This window comes from Astyanax mexicanus, chromosome 2, assembly GCF_023375975.1.
Source record: "Astyanax mexicanus isolate ESR-SI-001 chromosome 2, AstMex3_surface, whole genome shotgun sequence".
NCBI classification, from domain to species: domain Eukaryota; kingdom Metazoa; phylum Chordata; class Actinopteri; order Characiformes; family Acestrorhamphidae; genus Astyanax; species Astyanax mexicanus.
The window spans coordinates 55,580,773-55,605,675 of NC_064409.1; the positions used below are offsets into that span (position 1 = coordinate 55,580,773).

At 38.9% G+C, this 24,903-nt stretch overlaps 1 protein-coding gene across 9 annotated transcripts in view; it reads left to right on the forward strand.

Annotated features, from left to right (window-relative positions):
- tjp1b (tight junction protein 1b) overlaps positions 1-24,903 on the forward strand; it is a 127,925-nt gene that overhangs the window by 22,544 nt on the left and 80,478 nt on the right. For 2 of the 9 annotated variants that reach the window (XM_022672230.2, XM_049474611.1), the window contains exon 1: positions 7,901-8,692. The exons of the other annotated variants lie outside the window; for them this stretch is intronic. In XM_022672230.2, coding sequence (XP_022527951.1) covers positions 8,595-8,692 — 98 coding nt within the window. In that variant the 5' untranslated portion in view covers positions 7,901-8,594. Of the gene's footprint in view, positions 1-7,900; positions 8,693-24,903 lie in introns of those variants that run through there. 9 annotated transcript variants of the gene reach the window in all.

Sequence of the window (24,903 nt, forward strand, 5' to 3'; positions counted from 1 at the left end):
AGTCGCAGCAATCATCATAATGCATTTTTTTTTACTTATTTTAAAAGTTTTTGTACTAGAGAGACGAATCAGTATCTGGCTTTTACATGTTTTTTTCTAATAATATTGAAAATGAGCAAAAATAATTGATAAATACATGCAAAGATATGAAACCTGGCTGAGTTGTTCCCAAGTTATAACAATGAGGAAAAACATCAGAAAGCACCAGTGGTTTCTGCAGAGTTCATAAGGTTAACTTCATTCAGTTTTGACTGATTTGCGCCCTTTAGAACAGTGTAGTTCAATAAGACGGAAACAAATGACCGACACAGGATACAAACGGAAAAAGCTTGCAGCTGAGATATGAAAATGTATTGCCAAGAAACCTGTTGACTAAAATTCCTGCTTTTTTATATTACTCTGTACACCCTGCACTTGTGCACTGTCTGGATAATAAATTTGGATATCGCAGCTCCAGCATTTTTCCTTTTATTGCCTGTCTGGTGCTCTGTGCGTGCCTGAGTCGTTTATTTTCTTCTCTTGTAATGTTTCTACAGAACAGGGAGTTACGATGATGACGACATTTTAGGTGTGATAATACGTATTTTCAAAATGCAATCATATTCCATACATTACTTGTTTTATTTAGGTCTAAACTTTGCATTTTACTTTTTACTTTATTATTACCTGAAGTCTGAAGCAGTTCCTGAATCTGACAGCAGTTTAATCCCCTTCCTTAGATGTCACGGGCGGACAGAAGGTTTTTCTAACTACTCTCATTAGAAGAGCTAAAATACTAGGGCATGAGCTAGCAGGCAGATATGACTTGACGTCATGAGTATAATTACCCTCGCACTTGAAATAGATTCAGCACGAACTATTTCTGGTACGTGCATCCCATCCAAGCGTCTCTCCAGCCTCAGCTCTCGTGCCATGAACTGAGAATTAACCTCTCACTTAGACATATACACACAGAGGTAATGACATTAGAACACATTTATTCATTCTTCTTCGGAGAGGTTTCTTTCTATATGTTCATATACAAAAGGGACAGTTTCTGTTTACTGATGATTTACTGTCACCCAGTCTGGCTCTTTTATACAGATATGGGTGAATGAACTTGGTATAGATTCCTGATGAGTAGTAGGGAGATGCTCTTGAGAATATTAACAGATGTTTATTAAACACAAGACATACATTTATCCGGCAGTTGTAAAAGATTTATTGGATTAATTTCTGAAAGACTCAGTAGAAACTGTTTGGCAGCTCCATTAGTAGCAATTTTAGAAATAAGAGGCTCTAATCCAAATGTGAATAAGTTTTAGAAACAAGTGATGTCTCAATCGTTGTTTTCATGGCAAATAGATTAATACTACTAGATTAATACTAACTGTGGAAAATAGATGCTGCACCATTTGAAACTTGGATCAAAAATTACGGTATTGTGCATCAGTTGTAGCAGCAACTGCTGGAACTCCTACCTTGCAGATTTGATTGTCTTTTGTATAACTCTGTACAAAACTGCAATTTTAAGTGTTGTGTTCATTGGCACCATATTTAAAGCATGTTGTTACATATAAGTACATTTTTATTTAAATGCTTTCATCATGTTTAACCATGTTTACTTAACAATCACTGTACAATCCTTAATAGTATCTCTTAATATAAAGTGTTTATTTTTAGGTAGCTAAATCCACATTAATTTTTTTAAGCAGCAGATCTAGGATAACTGTGATTTTATAACATACAGCAGTCTAAACTAAGACTAAACTAATATGAGGTTAGAGATGAAACAGAAACGCAGAGAAAGTGAACTCAGAAGGTATCAGTGAGCCTACCACCCAGCTCTTTTCAGTTACCCTCATTTAGAGCCCCTGAAATATTAATTACTGGCCAAAAATAATTTGCTTTGAGTGGATTGAAATGAATGTGATTAAGGGAGGCTGATATCTCTTCGGCTGAAGCTGAGAGTGGGGTGTTTCAGTGGGATGATAATGTATGAGAGCATATTGCAGTGTCATGACTGCTCTCCTGAGGTAACATGAATCTGCATTGCTAATTGATTTCTTCAAATTTGCCTAATCACTACAACCAAGCAGAGTCATCATCTGAAAAATGTTTAGAGTAATCACTGTGGTTACACAGTTTTACACATGGACTGAAAATAATCACAGCTGATGAGAATGGATAAGTACGAGAAAGCAACAGGAAGTAGGGGGATGAGCAATAGCTGGAATATTAAAGACTAGTTCATGTTAAAATATTTGTAGGCACACATTAAGCTTCTTTGAATTGCACCAGTTGCTGCTCAGATGTAATAATGCACACACATCTTGTCTAGTCCTTGTAGAGAAGTATTGGCAATAGGACTGTTTGGAGCAGATAAACATAAACCTATTGACACCATACTTAATGCCAGGTGTGGGCTAAAGGGTGTAAAAAATGAGTTGGGAGTTTGGGATGAGATAAAGTGGTGAGTATCCAACATCCTGACCTCACTAACACAATCAAATCCTGACATTCTTCAAAATCTGGACAATAAAGACAGTTATTTAAAAAAAAACAGAGTAACCCCTTTTTAACACCCTTGTTTTTTATAAGAATAAATGAGCAGGTATCCCAATAATATGGCCGTTGTAGTGTACATATAATAGTCTTATAGTCTATGTTATATTTTCGAGAAGCATAAATGGCCTCACTTACTCTAAATGTGTAGCATGGCCCTGTAGTAGTGATCTGTATGTTCAACTTTTAGTGAAATTTCATTAAAATATATATGATTGGTAGGTTTCGTGTTATGTCATTTATTTGTATGAATTATTCCCCTGTGGACATCCTCACTGCTCACATATCTGCTTTTCCCCCTGCCAACATATCTGATCCCATTAATCAGATACTTCAAGAACCACTTCCTGAGTTAAACACATACAATATAGAGCAGAGGCTACTCAAGGACCCGGGCTGTAAATCTGTGGCTTACAGTTTTTTTAGAAAAGAACAGAAAACAACCTGCTTTTTTTTTTTTTTAGATAATATCAATGTGTGTTTGAAAACTGTGCCAATTGCCAAATATAATTTTTTATCATCTAAAGATGATTTCTAATTATTTATTAACATAATATTTCTATGACACTGTACATCATGTCTGTCTGGAGCAGTAATAATACTGGACTTGGAGTAGCATTAGTAGTATTTATTTGTTTGTTGTCTTTTTTTAGAAAATTGGAACAGGTTTGCATCATGCAGTGCCCCCTGGGTAATGCAGTCTATATACTGACATGCCAAATGTCAATGTATAGGAATTAGTATAATCTTCTATGACTCTTGCCATGCCCCATGAAACAAATTAACACTGCAGTGACCATGTGTGAATGTGATTTCTGCCAGAGTCGCTTGTCTGTATAAATGGACAATTGTAGCCAGACACTGCCACTCCCATGTCTGCAGATTTTGATGTTGATCATGTTAAGGTCAGAAGGGCCATGGCAAAAGCTTTATCTTGCGCCTCTTGCAGTAGCCCATTGTGGATTTTGACAGGATGGGGTGTTGGTTTAAAAACAATGTTGCCAAAGCACCCAAATGTCAAAATGGAAAATAAGACATCAAAAAAAAAAACATTAAAAGAAACATTGATAAAAAAATGACAATAATAACAATAATATGTTTTGCCAGTGCTGCCTCACAGCAGAACAGTGTGCAACCACTCCAAAGTTTGATGAAAACTTTTTGAAGGTCTTTTGCAGTTTAACTGTGGTTTAGATTTTAATTTTCTTGCTATCCTATGAGCTACTGGGAAGTTTTCTTGGTCTGCCAGACCTCAGCTTGACCTCCACTGTTCCTGTTTACTGACGCGTCTCATTTTTTAATTACATTACGGACTGAGGAAGTAGCTACCTGTGTGTGTGTGTGTGTGCCTGTGTATTTCTGCTTGTGCCCACTGATTCCAATTATTCTCTGAACACACTGTCACCCTGACCAGAAAGACTCTAATAAGAAGATGGATGGAAGGATATATATATATATATATATATATACATACACACAGATGCGTGAAAAACTATTATTGAATAAACAAATTTAATATCAGACAAAGATACACTGAGTAAAAATATAAAGCAGTTTTTGAATGATAATATCATTTATTATAGAAAAAAACATTTCCAAATCAATCTAGCCCTATGTAAAAACATGTGTTTGCCCCCTAAATAATAATAACTTAGTTGTGCCACCCTTGGTGGTAAGAACTGCAATCGAGTTTTTCACATCTCTGTGGAAGAATTTCCAAGCCAATCTCTACAGAATTGTTTTAATTTAGCCACATTGGAGAGTTTTTAAGCATGAACCACCTGTTTAAGATCATCCACAGCATCTCAAACAGACTTTGACTAGGCCACACCAATACCTTCTTTTTTAAGGCATTCAGAGGTGGACCTGCTGGTGTGCTACAGATCATTGTCCTGTTGCAGAACCCGTGTAAGCCTGAGCTTAAGGTCACAAGCTGATGGACAGACATTCTCCTTCAGGACAGTCTAGTAGACAGCAGAATTTATGGTTCCACCAATTACAGCAAATTGTCCAGGCCCTGAAGCAGCAAAGCAGCCCCAGACCATCAAACTACCACCAAGACAATGTTCTTTTTCTGGAATGTGTTTGTTTTATGACAAAAGTAACGGGCCACACAACTTTCTAAAAGTTCCACTTTTGTCTCCTCAGTTCACACAATAGTTCCCCAATGTCAAGAGAATCACAAATATGTTTTTGACGGATACTTGTGTTCTTTTTGGTCAGCTGTGTTTTTTTTATCTTGGAACCTTCCCATGGATACCATTTTTGCCCAGTCTCTTCCTTATCATTGAATCATAACCACTGACCTTAGGCAAGTGAAACCGCAGTTCTTTAGATGTTGTTTTGGGTTTTTGTATGAACTGTCCATGCCCTTTTGGAATAATATCAGTAGGACAGTCACTCCTTGGAAAGTTCACCAGTGTTCCATGTTACCTCAATTTGCGAATAATAGCTCTCACTTTGGTTTGCTGGAGTCCCAAAGCCTTATAACAAAGCTTTGTAACATTTTCTCATCTGTTCTTGAATTTCTTCAGTTCAGGGCATAATGTGTTGCTTTTTGAGATATTTTATACTGCTTCATGTTTAGGTTTAATTTAAGTGATTTCTTGATTGTACAGGTCTGGCAGTAATCAGGCCTGTTTGTGGTTAGTGAAATTAAAAACAAAACACAATGTGGTTAATTCCAGTTAATTTTTTTTCTTTTTTTTTTGTTTGGATAGTTTTTCCTTAATAATTTAAATCATCATTTAACTTTTTATGGTTACTCAGGTTACTCATCTTTCACGCTACTGTATATACAGAGTACTGGTATAGAGGAAGGACTTTATATGTAGAAAAAGACAGCAGAGATGATTTCCCAGCTGCAGTCTGCTAATGTTATAAAAAAGGGGGTTGCCATGTATAGCAGTTGTTGGAGTGTGAGACATTATAAAGGAGATCCAGGCTGTGCCTAGAAGCACCCTTTACCAACAGGTATCATTAATAAAAGGAGGATTTCTTTTGGAATAATCTTTTTGCTGCCAGCAGTGCTTGGCTCCCTCCAGCCACCTAATCTATAAAAGAATCGGAGCGTTACCACGTTTAAGGTGCTTTCGGATTGCACACAGTAGCCGCACTGCTGTGTTCTGAACCCCATTGGGTTCAGTGGTTTCCCAGCGCTAGGGCAGTTTGCCACTGCTGCGGAGCAGTGTTGAAAGTTTTGCGCTTCCATGTGAAAACTGCACCTCTGCTGCCCTACCGCTTGCCATAGTCAAAGGTCAACACGTGACATGGACTCGTGTCGTGTTTTAATTTTTTTTTTATTATTACCAGCAGGTGCCCCTCAGTGTCAGCAACAGGCACAACACAACCATAACTGGTCAGCATCGAACTGAGTGGAAAGCAAAGCAGCAAACTGCTTGTGATCAAACAGAGTCAATATTATATTTAGTAGCCTTTATTTTATCTAGTATTGTGTTCCGGTAAATATAGGGGAGTAACAATTTGGAGCATGAAGTCGCACAGAAAACACTCTCATTACTTGCTATGGCCGCTTGTCACTGGTGTGCTTGCGTGGACAATTCTAGCCAGATGCCACCATTAACACTTATTCATCACCCACTACACTATGGGTGGTAATGCCGACTATGATGTGACACTGTGAATCACTGTGGACAACTTTAGAAATAGAAGGTGCCATCCATCAAGCGGGCCTCGCTGGAACTCTGATCATCTGAACCGTGTCCACCCTTATTTACAAAATAACACATCATAATATATTAGATGTGTAACAGTATGTGTAGTCTTTTGAAACCCTCGTGATACAGGGGTCACAGTTTGGTTTGTAAAACTGCAAAGTGACTACACTCTACAGGCAAACAAATGAATGTAATGTTGCATCTTTAGCTTTACACTGTTGCGAGCCTATAGCGTAATGTAGTTCCACTGTAGAAGCCACTGACTTTATACACTGCCCGGCCAAAAAAAAAAAGTCGCCACCCCAAAAAAAAGTGTCACACACCCTAGTATTTTATTGGACTGCCTTCACCTTTGATTGTGGCATGCATTCAATGTGGCATTGTTTCAGTAAGCTTCTGCAATATCACAAGAGTTATTTAAACTAGTGCTGCATTCATTTTTCACCAAGATCTTGCATTGATGATGGTAGAGTCCAACCGCTGCACAAAGCCTTCTCCAGCACATACCAAAGATTCTTAATGGGGTTAAGGTCTGGACTCTGTGGTGGCCAATCCATGTCTGAAAATTATGACCTCATGCTCCCCGAACCACTCTCTCACAATTTGATCTTGTAATATCATCTTGGAAGAAAAAAATCCATTGATGGAATAACCTGGTCATTCAGTATATTCAGATAGTCAGCCGACCTCATTCTTTGAGTACATACTGTTGCTGAACCTAGACCTGACCATCTGCAGCAACCCAAGATAATTTTTTGGGCCAGACAGTGTAGATATGAATCTAAATGAATAAATATGATAATGTGTTTTTAACAACACAGTTTTAACTTTTTAATAATTGCAATATATTGCCTTGCTTATTTTGCAATGTATTGTGAAATATTGAATTGTAAGCCCTCTATTATACACAGCCCTGAAAAAGTGTAAATTTAATTTTTGTGTAAACCATCTAATTCATAGCAGATTATCCTGGGTTACCCTGGGCCTTGCACGATATGAATATAGACTAGTCTAATCTCACTCACTTTTCTGCAAAGATTTAAACTTACACGTATTAAACTAAATTAAACTTCACATTATGACAAAGTGCCTGAAGGTCGCACCCTGACAGCGTCACCTTTTATAGGCCAGCTCCAACACACACCTGCTCCTTCCTTCAAGATGCCGCTGAGGAACATGCTGAACTGGATCAGGTGTGTTAGTAGAACTAGAGCTGGAGCTAAACTCTGCAGGGCCGTAGATCTCCATCCAGCAGCAGAAGTACGAGAACAGAAGCAGCAGTGGCAGCATGCATTATGTAATGCTACACATTATGAAATGAGACAGCGAAATCGAAGCACTTTCACTGAGTTGTAAGGATCTGGCTGAACGTGTTAGCATATGTATATTTAACCTTCCCGCATGCATAATGCAGCTGCAGCTGGAGTGTCACCCATCACGTGCGCTGCAGCGTGGTACTTGGTAGGCCAACCTCTCGTGGCAAAACGTGGTTTGGGATGATCGTTCCATTTATTCATTAGCTAGCTAACACTGCTTAGCTTGTGTGTTCGTTTATACTCCTTTATCTGCTTGCACCCCCCCCCCCCCCTACTCTACTCTACCCTACCCTACCTCCACCCCTCTCCAGGCTCTGCCCTCCTGTCTCGCACGCACACACACACACTCTCTCTCTCTGCTCCTACCTCACACACGGTCGCCTGCCTGCCTCCTGCACGCTGCTGCAGCGTTTCCCTGCTAGACAAACACAGAGAGAGAGAGAGAGAGAGAGAGTCTGTGTGTGACAGAGAGGGAGATATATACAGTCTGTTTCTAAGCAAACAGCCTCAAGCTAAAGGAAGAAGATCAAGCAGAAGAAAAAAAGGAGGAAAGGAAGAAGAGAAAAAGGAGAGGAGGAGGTAGAGAGAAATAGAGGAGGGGAGGGGTGGAGGAAGACGATGTGCATTTCCTGAGTGATTTCCTCGCGCGGCTGGCTGCGAGCAGAGCTGTGGCAGCGCGAGCTCAGCGCGCATGGCTGTCCGGCTCCGCGCGCTCTCTGCCTCCGCCGTCAGCTCGTGGGCGCGAGAAATGGCGCTGCGCTGCTGCTGCTGAGAGCAGGAAGACAGACTGACTGAAAGAGAGAGGGAGGAAGAGAGAGATAGAGGGATAGATAGAGGGAGCAGAGGGGAAGAGAGAGAGAGAGAGATAGAGTGGAAAAGAGAGAGAGAGAGAGATAGGAGAGAGCAGGAGGAGGAGAACAGGGCAGGAAAGGAAAGGAAAGGAAAGAAGAGAGAGGATAGAGAGAGAGAGAAAAAAGAGGAGAGAAGAGAGCAGAGTGCTCAATGATCATCAGGACGTGTGCGCTTCTCCTCACGGGCGGATTTGAACAGCAGTACCATGGTGAATTACCAGAAATACATCACTGTTATGCAGCTGGCCTTAGGTGTTACAGCCTACAACAGAGACCGTAGCCTGCCTCCCCGAAAGCATATGTGGTGAGTAGGAGAGAAAGAGAGACAGTGGTGATGTGATGATGGACGTTTGTGGGGAGAAATATAGTTATATGAGTGTGTGTGTGTGTGTGTGTGTGTTGTGGGGGGTCGTAGCCTCGTTACTTAATAAGTAAAGGAGTAAAAGGCAGGGTCACCGAGCCCAGGGGCTCAATCAGCAAAATGGGCTCTAGTTCTTATAGCTTTTATAGCGATGAGCAAACCGCATAGCCGCTAACAACACAACACACACTGTGACTGAGCTGTAATGAATACAGCTCACTGATAGAGCCAATAGACACAGAGAAAGAGAGTGTGTGTCTGCACACAGGTAACTACAGTAGACCGGGTGTTCTGTCGAATTTTGCTAACCTGTGAAACCGTGCTGCCTTAGTGTATATTTATGTAGCTAGTTAGTATTTAGGATAGCATTAATCACTGTATCATGGAAAAGTTATATGGCAATGAGAGGTAATTACAGACCGCTTTTTTAATGTTTTAATAATAATAATCGTTGTAATAGTTATTATTATTTTACATTTTAACATTTGTGCAATGACAGTGAGTCAAGGTTGTTTATTCCACATAAAAAAAAACAGATTTATTATTAAAAAACACGAGCTATAATTAAAAAGTGTAAGACAGCGCATGCGCAGAAGCTTTGGGAAGCACCTATCGATGAGTAACATAACTGGACAGAACACCCCGGCCAACTGTATAATAATCTAGCTAGGTAGATACCCGAGTGTGTGTAAGAGGGAGTCTTTAAGTGTGTGTGTGTGTGTTTGTGATTGTATAGCTATATATACATGTGTTTTTCTTCCCCCTGTAGCCTAGCTTACCGTAGCAACCAGCAGGTGTTCAGGCTTTAGGACGCGGAGGGACACATTAACGGTCATATCACTCCAGTTCTACTGAAATAGACTAACCGAGCTAGCTAGCGACCGGCGTCATTTTACAGAAGGCTTTTTAACAGTATTACACAGTTTAAACCATTGGCCATGGTCTACAAATCACACAAGTGTCAAGATAACTAAGTAAACTAAAAGATAGAACAGTTTTGGTGAGTTTTCGTAGCTTTATTTGTGATTTATGTGACATATCAAGTCAGTTCCAGCACTATTCAGCACTATTTCCTGTATGTATTCTTCCACATGCTAGCTAACTAGGTGTTTGTGTGACTTGTGATTTGTGCTTTGCCTCTTTCTCTTCATTCTCTCCATTCTCTTCATTAACTCACCTGCTCTTCATTCATGGACCTCTCACCTGTTAAAAAACACCATAAAATGACCATTAAACCATCACTGCATAAACTCACCTAATAAAAAAAACAGTTGGCATGAACTTGTGTAGAAGTGTCTGTGTCACCTTTTTTTAACTTAATTTATATGACTGTTATTATTATTATTAGTGATGCACCAAATATTCACTAACCAAAACTGAATTTGTCAAAAAAATATATGCACTTTTCTTGTTCAAATAGTATATACCAAACTTGTTGTTATGTCTGCTGGAATGTTAAGATGTTCATTGTTGAATAAACATGTTAAAGTGTGGTTTGTAATTGCTTTTCAAAGGATACAGTTAAGCTAACTACTTATTGCAGTGATAAAACCAAAAGCTAAACTGAATGAAAACCTGCAAAAAAAAACATGTACAGTATTTAATTATGTTCGGTTTCTGACCAAAAAAATTATTTTGGTGCATTCCTAATTTTTTTTTAATTACGAGAACACTCCATTTCACTCCATGTGTTGCTTTCCAACTTGTGCCATTTCCATAAAACTCTTTCCCCCCAACTCTCAGTGTGGCTGTGTGTCTGTCTGTCCTTTACTCTCTTCACTTTCACCCCAGTGCTTCAATGCTTTTGTCCACTTTCCATTCTCTCTCTCTATCTACAGCAGATTCATTTAACTTCAGCCTTCGTGCACTCAGGCTAATTTTCCATTAGGGCTCTCGTATAATTGCGGGTGGTGTGCCTCAAAGGCCTCTGTGTGTTTGAGAAGATTGCGTCTGTAATCTAAGCAGGATTACACTCTGGCTCAGAAAGAAAACAGGGCAGTTAATTAAGCGTCATCGGCCACCACAGAGATGTGGGGATCTCCTTGGAAGTGGATGACAAAGGTGTTTACCACCAAGAGGTGTCAGTGTCATCTTCCACACAGTCAAAGTACATCTTTTCCTCAGTGCTCAACAGATTTTTAAATCTAACTCATAACCTATTTATGGGGTGTTTTAATTTCCCTCTCTCCTCCAATTACCATGTTTTAATCATGCACTCTGTATGTGTATGAACTCTTTTATCTCCAAAAGTGACAAATTCTCTGTAACAGCGGGAGTGCTAGGAAACTTCTGTAATGTTATCTCCCCTTACAAATTCATTCTCTCCGTGTCTAATGTGTAAATGTTATCACTTAACAGCCATCTCCTGTTATAGCATTACAATGCCTACATTCTCTTTTTCTCATTACATGCACACACTTGAAATAGAACCGGGAAACAAAAAGCATGAACAGCCTGGAAGCAGCGAATAATCAATTATGTGGCAAGGCTGGCATGAGAGAACGGAAATTGCCTTCTTTTAATAGTGCAGTATTCAAGTATTCTTCAGGTGGCATCACTGTGGCCTCCCAGGATATTTTCACCTCAAAGCAAGGTGTTTCTTTAGAGTCAAAGGGCCAACTGCATTCACAAACACAGTCTTGAGATTAAATAATTTAGAAACAAAATGTTGAACTTGCCATGACTGATGAAAAGTAATCTGTTGGGAAAGTTTAGGCTCACCTTCTAGCTTTGAGAAACTATGAGGACAATTATTATGTATACTGTGCAAATAGAGCCAATTAATATAACAATATGTTATGGTATCATGGTAAATAAAAATTCCATGATACAATATTTCTACCACGATTCATATTTTACCCGACCTAGTAGATGCATAGCCAAGCACATATTACAATAAATGAAAATAACATGAATATAATTTTTTTTATTATTATTTTCATGATTATTATGATTACTAATGTTAAATCAGTTGAATTTGTGATGGAATCCACAAGATGCCTGGGGTTGTCAAGAAGAAACCTGGAACCAATCTTTGTTCTTCAAAAGCAAACATGTTCTCAACTGTTTTCTTCTTATTTGAGTTTGATAGCGCTTAAAAACTGTTAATTTCAGGTGATTTGATATAAATTTAAATACGTTAAATATTTTTTTTAGTACTTTAGTCATTTCTTGAAACAGTTAATTGCTAATACCAATAGGTTTCATTCCGTAGTTCAGTTATTTTTGTAGACTTTTCATAACTGATTCTTTAGCTTTAGGTCAGCGAGTTCACCTAATGTCAGTTGTTGAAATGCTTTTGACATTGAAAGCAGGAAAACTCAAGCTCCAGTTTGCCCTGTGGGGGGCCATGTGTGCTGAAACATCAGAGAGTCACTGAAATCAACCAAGCAAGCAAACGTAATTTACCATCATGCTGAGGCTGCTTACATGCAAACTCTGAATAGCTGTAAAAACTTGCCAAATTCAACATTAAACTGAAGTGATGATAAAGCACCTGAAGCCTACAAGGACGTGGATGCTGCCGCTCGTTTTCTTTGTGTAACTGTTAATTATTTATTGTTATATGCTGTTGTTTTACAGAACATTCACCACCTTGCTGCTGTAGGAAGAGCCATAGATGTTAAAGAGGCTATGTAGGCTAACGTAAATCTTACATTTTTCTTCTGCTTTATTGATTATTTTTCTGTTTTATTGATGTTTTCCTGTTGATTTACACATGACAGGTTCATGTAGGTTAATGAAACTAAACACGTTTATTTAGATTTTCCAACCATTTTCCCCTAACAAGTAAACAAGCTTTAGTTGAAGTGCTCTAGACTAAATAGTTTTGACATCCCTAACAGAACACGTTTTCAGCCTAGTTTCCATATATGGGCTTTGTGCACTAGGTACAGTGAAATGTAACATTTATTTTTAAAAGCCAGGAAAATGTGCAACATGGACCCTTTAAAGCAGATTTGTTAAACAGCTGATCTCAGACCCTTTCTAAATATCGATATCAAAGCCTGAGTTTTATCAGCCCACCACACCACAGTTGCCAAGAATAAAATGATACTCAGACTGAGTTGCATGTGCCTGGTTGCCGAAACCATATGTGCCTACACATTGGTTTGCAGACTACGATACAACAATATGCTTGAACCAATTGTGCCAGCAATTATTATCAAACAAACTGTAAAGTCAGACAAAGATAATCTGAGTAAATATATAGGAAAAAATATCCAAACCAATCTAGCCCTGTGTGAAAAAAGTATATGCCCCCTAAACCTAATAACTTTATTTTGTCACCCTTGGCGGCAACAACTGCAAAAAAGCTTTACCTATAACTGGCAACGAGTCTTTCACACAGGAATTTTGGCCCACTTTTCTTTATAGAGTTGTATTAATTAAGCCACATTGGAGGGTTTTTCTTTTTAAAATCATCCACAGCATCTGAATCAGACTTTGACTAGGCCACTCCAAAACCTAAATTTAGTTTTTTTAAGTCATTCAGAGTTTGACTTGTTTGTGTGCTTTGGATCATTGTCCTGCTGCAGAACCCAAGTACGCCTCAGCTTGAGGTCACAAATACATAGATGGCTGGACATTCTCGTTCAGGATTTTCTGGTAAACAATATCTATTACATCTGTAACAGCAAGTTGTCCAGACACTGAAGCAGCAAAAGCAGCCCCAGACCATCACACTACCACCACCTAGATTCACTTTAAGAATTATGTTATTTTTCTGAAATTATGTGTGATGAAATGGGACACACACCTTCCAAAAACACTTTTGTCACATCTGTCCAAAGAATATTTATCCAAAGTTCTGGGGACCATCAAGAGGTTTTTTGGCAAATGTAAGATGGGTCTTGTGTTATTTTTGGTCAGCATTGTTTCTTGCCTTGGAACTCTCCCATGGATACCATTTCCGACCACTCTTTCTTAATATAGAAACATTAACACTGACCTTTACTGAGGCAAGTGAGACCTGCAGTTCTTTAAATGTTGTTCTGGGTTTTTTTGTGACCTCCTGGATGAGTTGTCCATGCCCATTTGGAATAATTTCGGTTGGCCGATTTAACAGTGTTGCATGTTTTTTCCATTTGTGAATAATAGTTCTCACTGTGGTCCGCTGAAGTCCCATAGCTTTAGAAATTAATTTGTAACCTTTTACAGACTGATAGATGTCAATGACTGTTTTCTTATCTGTTTTTAAATTTCTTCAGATCGTGGCATATAATGTGTTGCTTTTTGAGATCTTTTAGCTGCTTCATCTTGTCAGATGGGTTTTATTTAAGTGAAAACTTGATCCTACGGGTTTGGTAGTGTCAGGTCTTTAGTCTGTCTGCTTCTTATGTCTGTGTTATTCTCAGGTCTGTGTTTCATTCCCAGTGTTTTTCCACTCACCTGTGTTCATTCGTAGCTCCGCCCCTTCGTCCCAGGTGTTTCCTGTTCCCTGTGTGTGTGCACCTCTATTTAAGGTCCGTGTCGTCTGTCAGTGCTCCATGTTTTCCCCTGTTTCCTCAGTCCTGTTTTCGTTAATAAATCCCATTTTGTTTGCATTTGCGTCCGCCTCCGCGTCCTCCCTGCACCCGCAACTGACAGAAGGATCGACCTAAATAATGGACGCAGCAAACAAGTGGACCGGCTCCAGGTTGGTGATCCGCCATGCACCATGCGGGACCCCGGCGTTGGAATCATCCGCGCTCCGAGAATCCCGCGACCGAGACACCACGCTCCGTGAAGCCAGCGGATGGGACGCCACGCTCTGTGACTCCCGTGGCTCATCCGCGCTCCGAGAATCCCGCGGCCGAGACGCCGCGCTCCGAGAATCCCGCGGCCAAGACGCCGCGCTCCGAGAATCCCGCGGCCGAGACGCCACGCTGCGTGAAGCCAGCGGATGGGACGCCATGCTCTGTGACTCCCGTGGCTCATCCGCGCTCCGAGAATCCCGCGGCTGAGACGCCGCGCTCCGAGAATCCCGCGGCCGAGACGCTGCGCTCTGAGAATCCCGCGACCGAGACGCCACGCTCCGTGAAGCCAGCGGATGGGACGCCACGCTCTGTGACTCCCGTGGCTCATCCGCGCTCCGAGAATCTCGCGGCTGAGGCTCCGCGCTCCGAGACCCCCGCGGTCTCATCCGCGCTCCGAGAAGCTCGCGGCTGAGGCTCCGCGCTCCGAGACCCCCGCGGCTCATTCGCGCTCCGAGAAGCTTGCGGCTGAGGCTCTGAGGTCTGTGTCTTGTGATTGGTGAACTTAAACTCAGCTTTCCAAAAAGTGTAATTAATCACAATTAATTTATAGGGGGGTAAACAGTTTTTCACACAGGGTCAGGTTGGTATGGATAGTGTTTTTGTTCCCTCGATAAATTAAATCATCATTTAAAAAGTGCTTTTTACATTTAGTTAGGTTATGTATGTCTGAAATTAAAGTTTGTTTGATAATCTGAAAAAATGTAGGTATAACAAAAATGCAAAAACTAAAGAAATCAGTACTTTTTTATGCCAATGTATATGAATCACACCAGTGTTACCTGTTTTTCAGCATATACACCATTCATCCTCATAGTTGATGCAGAATCTCAGCCAATGCTTCCATAAATCGGCACAGCTTGGCCCAATTCTTCAAGCTTTCTGGGTTGAGTTTGTTTTTTACAGTCAGTCACTACTTTTGTGAGTAAACAGCTAAAACTCTAATCCATAATCGCATATTAGAAGACTTTAATTAAAAGCTCCTAAATTCTTAATGCGCTCAGTTTCAGCAGAGGTGAATTTATGCTATTTAAATTCTCCACCAGAGAGCATTTCATTTCTTCTCTCTTTGAGAGTTTCTAGATTCTAATTGTTCCTAGATGAGCCTCCCTTTGGCTTTTATAGCTGTCCAGTTTTTACTAGAGAACTCCACAATTCTTTACCTGGAAAACTAGTAAAGGATCGACACACAAAAGGACCTTTCTTAAGGAGCAAGTCGAGGTCATTGGAGAGGGAAGCAAAGGACTTCAGAGGTGGGATGTAGAAAAGTAGAGGGATTAGGACAGAAGCAAGGTAAACAGAAGATTATATGAATAAGGTGAGAGTAGTACTGATACTGTTATATCCTACCATTCACATTGATGCTTCTTATACATTTAGAATGAAAGTAAATCTGCGCTATTTCAGTGTTGTCCATTTCTGGCCGGTCCTGTTTGTTCTGGATCAGTACATTTAGTGCAAATGGCTTTTTTGAAAGCTTCAGCACTGCTTGTGGAGCGTGGAAAAAGGAAGAAATCGGAATCAGTAAAGCTGTTCTCTGAGTCATAATAATGCAGCAGATGTTCTTCTTCCCTCCAGTCCTAAAAACTAGCCCACAGATTCGCTTTAACCTGGCGTAATGAACTTTAGTGCCAGTTGTTGGCCCTGAGGCGTTCACACGTGCTTCTTAGTATTTACACACTCTTTTTACCAATGTGTGCTGTAAGTTTGTGCGAGTGTGTGTGTTTGTATGTGTGTGGGTTAGTCGTGTTCGACTGTGTGTGTAACCGACAAAAGCAGCTTATCACGTTTCACGCCTAGCACCCTTCAGTTATAGTAAAGAGGCATGAAGCGCTAGCTGATCCTAAGCCTGCTAGCATACACTTCACTGTAATCCTCCCCAACAGTGGCTGGCTGCAGATTTCATCTTCTGCGCTTGCCTTTGTGTCAGTCAACCCAAAACTACTGTTTACTGGTGGGTGTTCTGTTAAATAAAAAAAAGCCTGAGCAATTAACCTGCAGTCAACTGGCTGGAGTTGAGGAGAATGCTAACAGGCTGGCCTTCTGTGCGGGGCTTGCAGGCAGTAAGGGGCAGAATACACATGACTGCACTGGTTCCCAATGTCCTGCTCTCAGCCACATTTAGCCTGTAGGGTGTACAGCGCTGTCCAGTGCCAGAGTTACGATAATGCTTGTGATTATGGCAGTAGAGATAGTGCTGATAGCAGTGCATGCTCGAGAGAGTAATGGTCAGCCTCCTCTGTGCTAAAACGTTTGAACAGAACCGAGACCAGTGGCACGGAACGGACCACTATACGCAAGGTCTTGCTGATTGAGCAGTATCCTTTATTGCTCATGCTAATTGTACCTGACGGCTGGCCGAGGCACATAAGAAGAGGTCAAGGGGCTGCGTGGACAACCACATTTCATTATTGACTGTCTCTTGTCAGATGTTTGTGCCATAATGACGTTAGTCATCTGCTTATGCTGTTGTTTGGACAGCTGTATCAGGCCTCAACAGTGGCGTAAATAAGGCAAAGTGTAGGCACGGCAATCACACAACCAGGCCCACTAACATATTTACGGGACCTATCATATCTACTCATGCAATTAATCATAATTCTAAATCCATTATGTTTAGCCGGTTGTCTATATTAGGCCATCTACCTGGTTGAGACATAGCACTAATTAAAATATTAATGCATGTTAATGAGTGTATTGTTATTACATTTTATAATCTTTACATTCTGGGATGTACAAATAGTAAATATGTGACTTTATTTAAGGCCATGAATGCTTAAACATGTTGTTATAAGCCTAATACAACCCTGTTATTGTGTCTCAGAATGAACTGCTGCTTTTCTTTTTGGAGGACTTGTGGATTTAGGACACTGCTACAGACTCACAGAGGCTGCATAATCTTGCATAGTTTAAAGACTGTAACAAAAACTGCAATTATTCCAGTGTTGCTGTTATCTTGTTGTGTCTTCTCAGCAAGATGTGCCTTTAGCAAGCTGAAGAGATTGTAGCCAGGTTAGCTTTTGGACTTGCACTCCTACCCCCTCCTCCTTTTCTGTTTGTTTGGCTTTCAGCACGTGTGTGTTTAGCTCCAGTTTGGTTCAGCTGTTAGGTCAGTTTGTTTTTGAGGTAGCAGACAACAGACAAAAGAAATAGTAAATGACTAGTGTTTGCTTTTGAGCTGGTGAGATTCTCTGTTAGCCTACCTGGAGTTTGGTACAGGAAAAGCCATGGTCACAAGTAGGGTTGGGCATTATGATAGTAATACTGTTAACTGTGGTATTAATACTTTTTTCCTGTCATGACATGCCTAATTTCTGGACTGTGACTAATACAAGCCAAAATAGCTCATACGTTCATGTGCTTAAGAAGGCAACAGGATGGGGCTCTCACTGAATTTGAGTCACTCTCTGAAGAGGAAAGTGAGGGGGAAAAAAACACAGGACAACCTAGTTGCAAGTTTCACAATGGTCTGATAATGGCAATAATTCTCTGTTCATATCAAAGGCAAAGCTACTTAAACTGTATAGATCTGTGCAGGTCTGAAGCCTTAGCCTGTTAGCGACTAGCCTTTTATCTAATGTTATCTATGTATCTAGCTAACTAACTAAGGCTTCACTCTCTCAGAGTTTTTATCATCAGTACTTGAGTTAGTTAGTCAGAAAACTGCTGTATTCAGCTATCTAATACTCTGTGTATATGTCCAGTCACTCTATTATTCACGTCTGTAAAAATAAATCCTTGCTCCAGTAACACTGTATACTGCTGTAATGTTTTGACACAGTATATTGGTATTAAAAAAAGTAAATACTGTCCAACCCTAGTCATGAGGCCTGGTTCATGTAGCAGCCTGTTTTTCCATAACTAACCTTAACGAGTCTGAAGTTGATGAGCTGCTATCCAGTATCAACAGCACCATATGTTCCTGAAGTCTCCATTGTGTTTTCAATAGTTTTGTCTAATATAGGTTTGGGCCACAGTGTTGGGCCTTTTTACACCTCTGTTTGGTTTAGCTAGATTTGCTTTTGAAGGTGTACGCAAGCATATGAGATTCAAGGTTTGTCATTTCTGTTCACTGAGTAATAATTTTCAACTCAAGATTCAAGATTTTTATTGTCACGTCACAGATTACAGGTGTACATGTGAGTAAAAACCTTGGGTTCACAGAACAATATTTACAAGTAGAATAATACGAAAAAATAAAATAGAATATACAGATAACTTTACAGTATACACAATACACACAATAACAGTACACTCAAAAACTTATAATAATAGACATTTTGACATATGGTATTGCATATGGTTTGACATTCTATGCCCCCTTAAGCCATTTTTACCGGGCTTAATTAGTGTAATTATATTATGTATGTTAATATATGTATATATGTTAGAATTTAGAAGTGAATTTGTCCCAGTAGTTTATAATAAGAGGCCTTTTTGTGTATTGTTAATATGTTCATTATTAAAGATAAATCAGATAAAAAATTATCTGTATGGTATGAACATTTGATTACAATAAATATTGCTTATATTTTAAGATAACGTTTATAGAATTATCTTTTGGATTATGAAATTCTACTGTCATATTTTTCATTGATGTGAGTTGCCCTTACTAGGGTCCATGAGGTCCTATTTATGTCGCAGAGGTCACATCTTACATCTGAGGACACATTTAGCATCAGCCTCATGACTAATCAGAGGATGACACTCACAGATCCCTCAAGGCCATTTAGTAAATGTATATGAAATTTTACAGGGCTATATCTTTACTGTATGTGCCGTCATTAATGTCGCATGTGGCACACTCCAAATATAATGTGTGATGTCGTTCCCTCTCGATCCCCCTGGTGCTTTTTTAACACGTTCCACTGGTAAAGGTGAACTGAAGGTGAAGCTGTTCTGTTTCTATGCTGCATCTCAGCAGGTTACACCTCCTGCTGAAGTGTTTTTCTCCCATATTCCCTTTTCCTTGCTCCTATATTTAATAGACTGAACCACAGCAGAGTAGGGACAGTTTAGATGCTCCTTTAATTTCTTTTTTTTTTTTCATTTCATGATGTTCTTAGAAATCTGCCATAGTAACTCAGGGGGCTCCTTAATCTGCCACTTAATATGTAAATGGATCTCACAATTCATCAGAACTCCCGCCAGTGCATCGAAACAGAAGATTTGCTTTATTGAATTCCGCTTTCCAAGGCTTTTCAGTAAATCCTCTCACAACATGCTATGTCCTGATATCAAGGGGGAAAAGTAGTGCTATGAGGCACTCACATCACCACCGCACTGTACAACGGGAGAATACAGAACACTTAGCCATGTAGTGTAACCGATTCTTATGAATTATGTAATAACACTTGCTTCGCTTTGTGCTATGATTCTAGTTTCTGTTTTGCTGCAGTTTAAGGCTTAAAAATGATAACGATACTGACTATAACTATAAATTCATATAACAGATAATTAGCTGATAAAATTGGATTATGTATTTTTTTAACATATAGCTCTGAAAAAAAATAAGAGATTGCTTCAGTTTCTGAATTACTTTCTCTGATTTTGCTATTCATAGGTATATGTTTGAGTAAAATGAACAGTTGTTGTTTTATTCTATAAACTACGGACAACATTTCTCCCAAATTCCAAATAAAAATATTGTCATTTAGAGCATTTATTTGCAGAAAATGAGAAATGACTGAAATAACAAAAAAGATGCAGAGCTTTCAGACCTCAAATAATGCAAAGAAAACAAGTTCATATTCTTACATTTTTAAGAGCTTAGAAATCAATATTTGTTAGAATAACCCTGGTTTTTAATTACAGTTTTCATGCATTTTGGAATATTCTCCTCCACCAGTTTTACACACTGCTTTTGGATAACTTTATGCCACTCCTGGTGCAAAAATTCAAGCAGTTCTGCTTGGTTTAATGGCTTGTGATCATCCATCTTCCTCTTAATTATATTCCAGAGGTTTTCCATTTGAACTCATAATTTATTATATTATTTATATATTATTATTTTCCAGAGCTGTATATCTTTATTACATTTACAACACACAATTTTTAGGACATACAAAAAAAAATACATACACAAATGTCTATACTGACTGGCTTTTTTTTTACCCACATTTCAAAATGTAAACAGTAAGATGCAAATTACTAATGCTTCTAGCCCAATAATCTAGAGACACATGCAGTTTGTGTAATTTGATATTTTATTACACCCTAATGATTATTACAAGTACCTTATGGTAATTAACTGCAAACGCACACTGGCTAAGATGTTCCTGAGTAATACCGCTGGTGGAAAAAATGCCCAGAAGTTTTAAGAGGTTAAGGAATGAAACCTGATGCTCACAGAGAGTAAGTGTAATATAAAGAGTGTGAGTGAATTTGTACAGTACTACACAATGTTAACCACAGCAAAAACAACAGCAGAGCAAAACAAGGATATTAACCAAATACAGACCAGAGTCACAAACCTGAGGATCTGAGGAACCTTTTTTAGACATGAAAGTCTGGACCATAGTCTACAACAAACAAGGTTCATGTGTTTGTTACATTGTATATATGGTTTTAAGCAAACTGATAAACCCTGCTACATCCTGTCATCATCACATACCTAGGCTGCATCTCCCTGTACTTCACATTAATTGGTTTGTAGAGTGGTGTCGATATTGGACATTGGTGCGTTACCAATTAGGTGAGTTGCATTTCCAGACATTGCACCAAATTCAGGATGAGCTGCATGAATGTAGCAGATTCATCCCAGATTTCTTTAATTTCAGTTCATGAATAAGGGTTAATGCACAGTCGCAGCAGATATAGGAATCTTACGCGTAAATGTTTGTGCCTGCACTGCTGCATGATGCGCATGTATGTAAGGAAAGTCAGATTTTAGCACAACAGGTTTTTTTCTTCTTTTTATTGTTTAAATGCCAAATATGGCTTGCCTTGACTTCCTGTGATTGTCCAAGACAGCCAAGGTACATGTAGAATCACCCTAAATCACCCTAAGTTATTCAGGCGACCAAAACCAGGAGATGAACCATACAAGGAGAACTAAGTGGGAGAGAACTAACAAGGAGAACAAAGAGTATTGATACAAATATGACCACTAAGTGTTCAACAGGAGAAATTGGCAATACTTTGCAAATGTTGCGGTAAATTAGACAGGGAATTTAAACAAACAGGTGAGATAGTTGTGCTTGATTGTTTAAGAATCTCGATACTTGCTTGAACATATATGAATCATTTTTGTTCAAAGATGCTTCTGGGACTGTCAGCCAGTTATGATTGCCAGTTCTCAGTTGTCACGCTGACTTTGAGACCATTTTGTGTTTTTAAAGAAATGGCTGAATTCCTCAATTTGCCATCACTGGATTTGGGATACTTTCCCTGCTGTGTAAAATGCCTTATGGTGGTAAAAGTCTTTTTTTACATAGTCAGAGAAGCATACCATATATCATCATTTTTTCTCCCAGGTACAGACAGTCCAAATATATCCTGAACAGTACGACATGATCCTTCAGGTCTACCTGTGTCCTTTCAAGGTAGAGAAAAAAAACTGCAATGAATGTACTGTATTACAAATATGCCCCTTAACTTACCCTTGAGGGTATCACCCCAGTTTTGTATCATTTTTTAGTCTGATCTATAAATATTTGGGCAATGACACATTTTGTGGTTTTTCTCTGTACTGCACCTCAGTGAATTGTAAATAGATAAAGTAGATTTTCACCCTTGGCAAAAGCCAGTGATAGAATATTAGTCACCCAAGGCACATCAATGGATCTTACATTTAGAAAATAAATAAGAATTATGCTCATAATTTCATTTTAAATTTATTTATTTTAGGCGATTAATTTACTTCTATGTCAACAGATGCTGTATTTTGACCATGGGTACCCAAACTATTTTTTTTAAAGACTGTATTGTAAAACATTGTATCTCTAAAGTAATAACTGTACAGGAGAATAACAGGAAAGTGTAAAATGATTTTATTCCAAATAATTGTAGAGCTTTTCTAGTAGTCAATTCCTCATAAAACAGGGCCCAGTAAAACAGGGCCCAGTTCTATGGCAAGCTGGAAAGTAGAGAATTGGGTGAGGTGATCATCCAATATCCTGACCTCACTAATATTTTTGTCAGTGGATGCAATCGAAACCTAAATTCTACAAAAACGTATTCAAATAGTTTCCAAAACAGTAGAGACAATTACTCCAACAAATGTAGAATAAACTTTTTTTTAAATGCTCCTAATTTAAGGATAAACATTTGTATTAGTGCTGGGCAATATCATGATATATTATTGTATTATAATACATTTTCTTATCATATTGAAAATATGTTTTTAAGCATATTGAGGATGTTTGCCTATAAACAGAATACAATGATTTGCAAATCTCATAGGCAATGTAATTAAGCAATACTACACAAGAGGGAGTGCTATAAGGTGCAATATTAGAGCAGCACAAAGGTGCCAATATTATATGTTATAGCACGAACCTCGAGTGTATTATTGTGAATATATCACAGTTCCATTATAGCTGTTTATTAAAAGATTTTGAGGTAAAGATGCTGAGAAAATACAATATGTTTGGTTATAAAAACGTTTCCAATTAAAATAGTTCCATTCCTGCTCTGTTTGGATTGAAAGCGCTGCATCGTTGCTAGGTTGCCTGTATGTGACGGAGTAATACATGGAGAGCTTCGGTTACAGTGCATTACCGGCTGATAATGAACATCTCAATTACATTTGCATTACTGAACAAACTGTGGTATAATTAGGTTTACGTAATTTCACATTTAAGAATGTTTTTTTTTCCCCCACAAATTAATGCAATGTTTTGCAGACTCTGCCTTTTTAAACACTCTTTTTGTACCTAATTATGTTAGTTGCAGATTGTTCCTCCAGCTGTTTTTTATTTGCACCACTTTTCCAGCCTTTTGTTGTCTCATTCCAAGTTATTTTTTATTTTAAATGAATGAATATTTTTTTAAATGAAATGATAATGGAAATGTCTCACTTTTAAACATTAAACATCTGGTATATGTTTTATATTTTCTTGTGGATAAAATATGAATCTGTGAGATTTGCAAATCACTGCATTCTGTTTTTATTTGCACTTATTTACATCTTTATTTACATTTTACACCCAACTTTGTGTTGTGTATGTGTGTTGTGTCTGTGTTTGTGTTTGTGTGTATATGTGTGGATACATGTGTGTATTTCCTCTAGAGAAATTCTCAGAAGAGTTCTGCAGCAGTGTCACCTTCTCTCTCTATAAAATAAGCAGCAGTATCTGCAGCGTCCTAATCCATTTTTCTGCGCCGTATGCCATATGTGATATATTTTGCGCTTGGATCTTACTTTTCCACGGTGGCTGCATCTTTTAGATGGCAATATGAGTGATTCAGCGCTGTTCTTCTACTATTATTGAACCGAGTCTGTGAATTGCAATGAATCATTTATGCCTGGCCTTGCCTGGGAGATGCTTTGAAGTCCAGACAGAGCAGATGTGACACAAATTATTGATGACTGGGATTTAATAAACAAGTTAAAAATGTCTGTGTGTGGCACTGGTGTGACATGGAAATTGTTTAATACCATTGATTATGACACTCTTTCTGTGGTGTGCGCTCGAAGTTCATGTGGTGCAGGTTTGTTTGATTTTCTTAGGGGTGTTTGAGGTACAGTATGTAAATTGATGCCCCCCTGGGAGCTTGTTATGTAATAGTATGCTGACTCTTTTGCTTACTGTAAGTATTTTATGATGTAATGGCTGTTTGTGAACACTGCGGATGATAATGTCTGCGTCATCCGGACTGTAAAGGTAACTCAAGGAGACTGTAATAGTGCATTCAGACTATCAAATAAATCTTTATTTATGTTCTGACATAATTTGTAATGCGTTAAAAAAACACAAATACAGGAACATATCGCTGATATACATAAGGGCAAATAATGCAACTGTAGGAAATGGTATCACGTCCATAAAGCAGTCAGGGACGGCTGTTCATTCGGAAGCCCCAAGGCACTCCGAGATGTACTTCCATTGTTCAATCTGACAAGTCAACAGCATCAAGATGGGAGTTTTATAACTTTGTGTCCTATGGGGATTTTTCCCCTTTAAAAATAATTATGCACAGTTGGTGTAAATACCACAATGTCCAGAGGGATGCAATGACTTTACAACCACAAACCCCCTGACAGATTTCTTCTCTTTATTCTTTTCTCTCGGTTGAATTGTATCTTCATTCTCTAATAACTCATGCTTACAAAAATATGCTCAAAATATCCAGCCCAAAAAGAATTATATTGAGATTTTAGCCTAAGTGCAAAAACACAAAAAACAGTAATATGTCTTTGTACTGCACAGCTCTGCAAGTCAAGTGCGTAATACGGAGTGTGGAGTGCGCACTGTG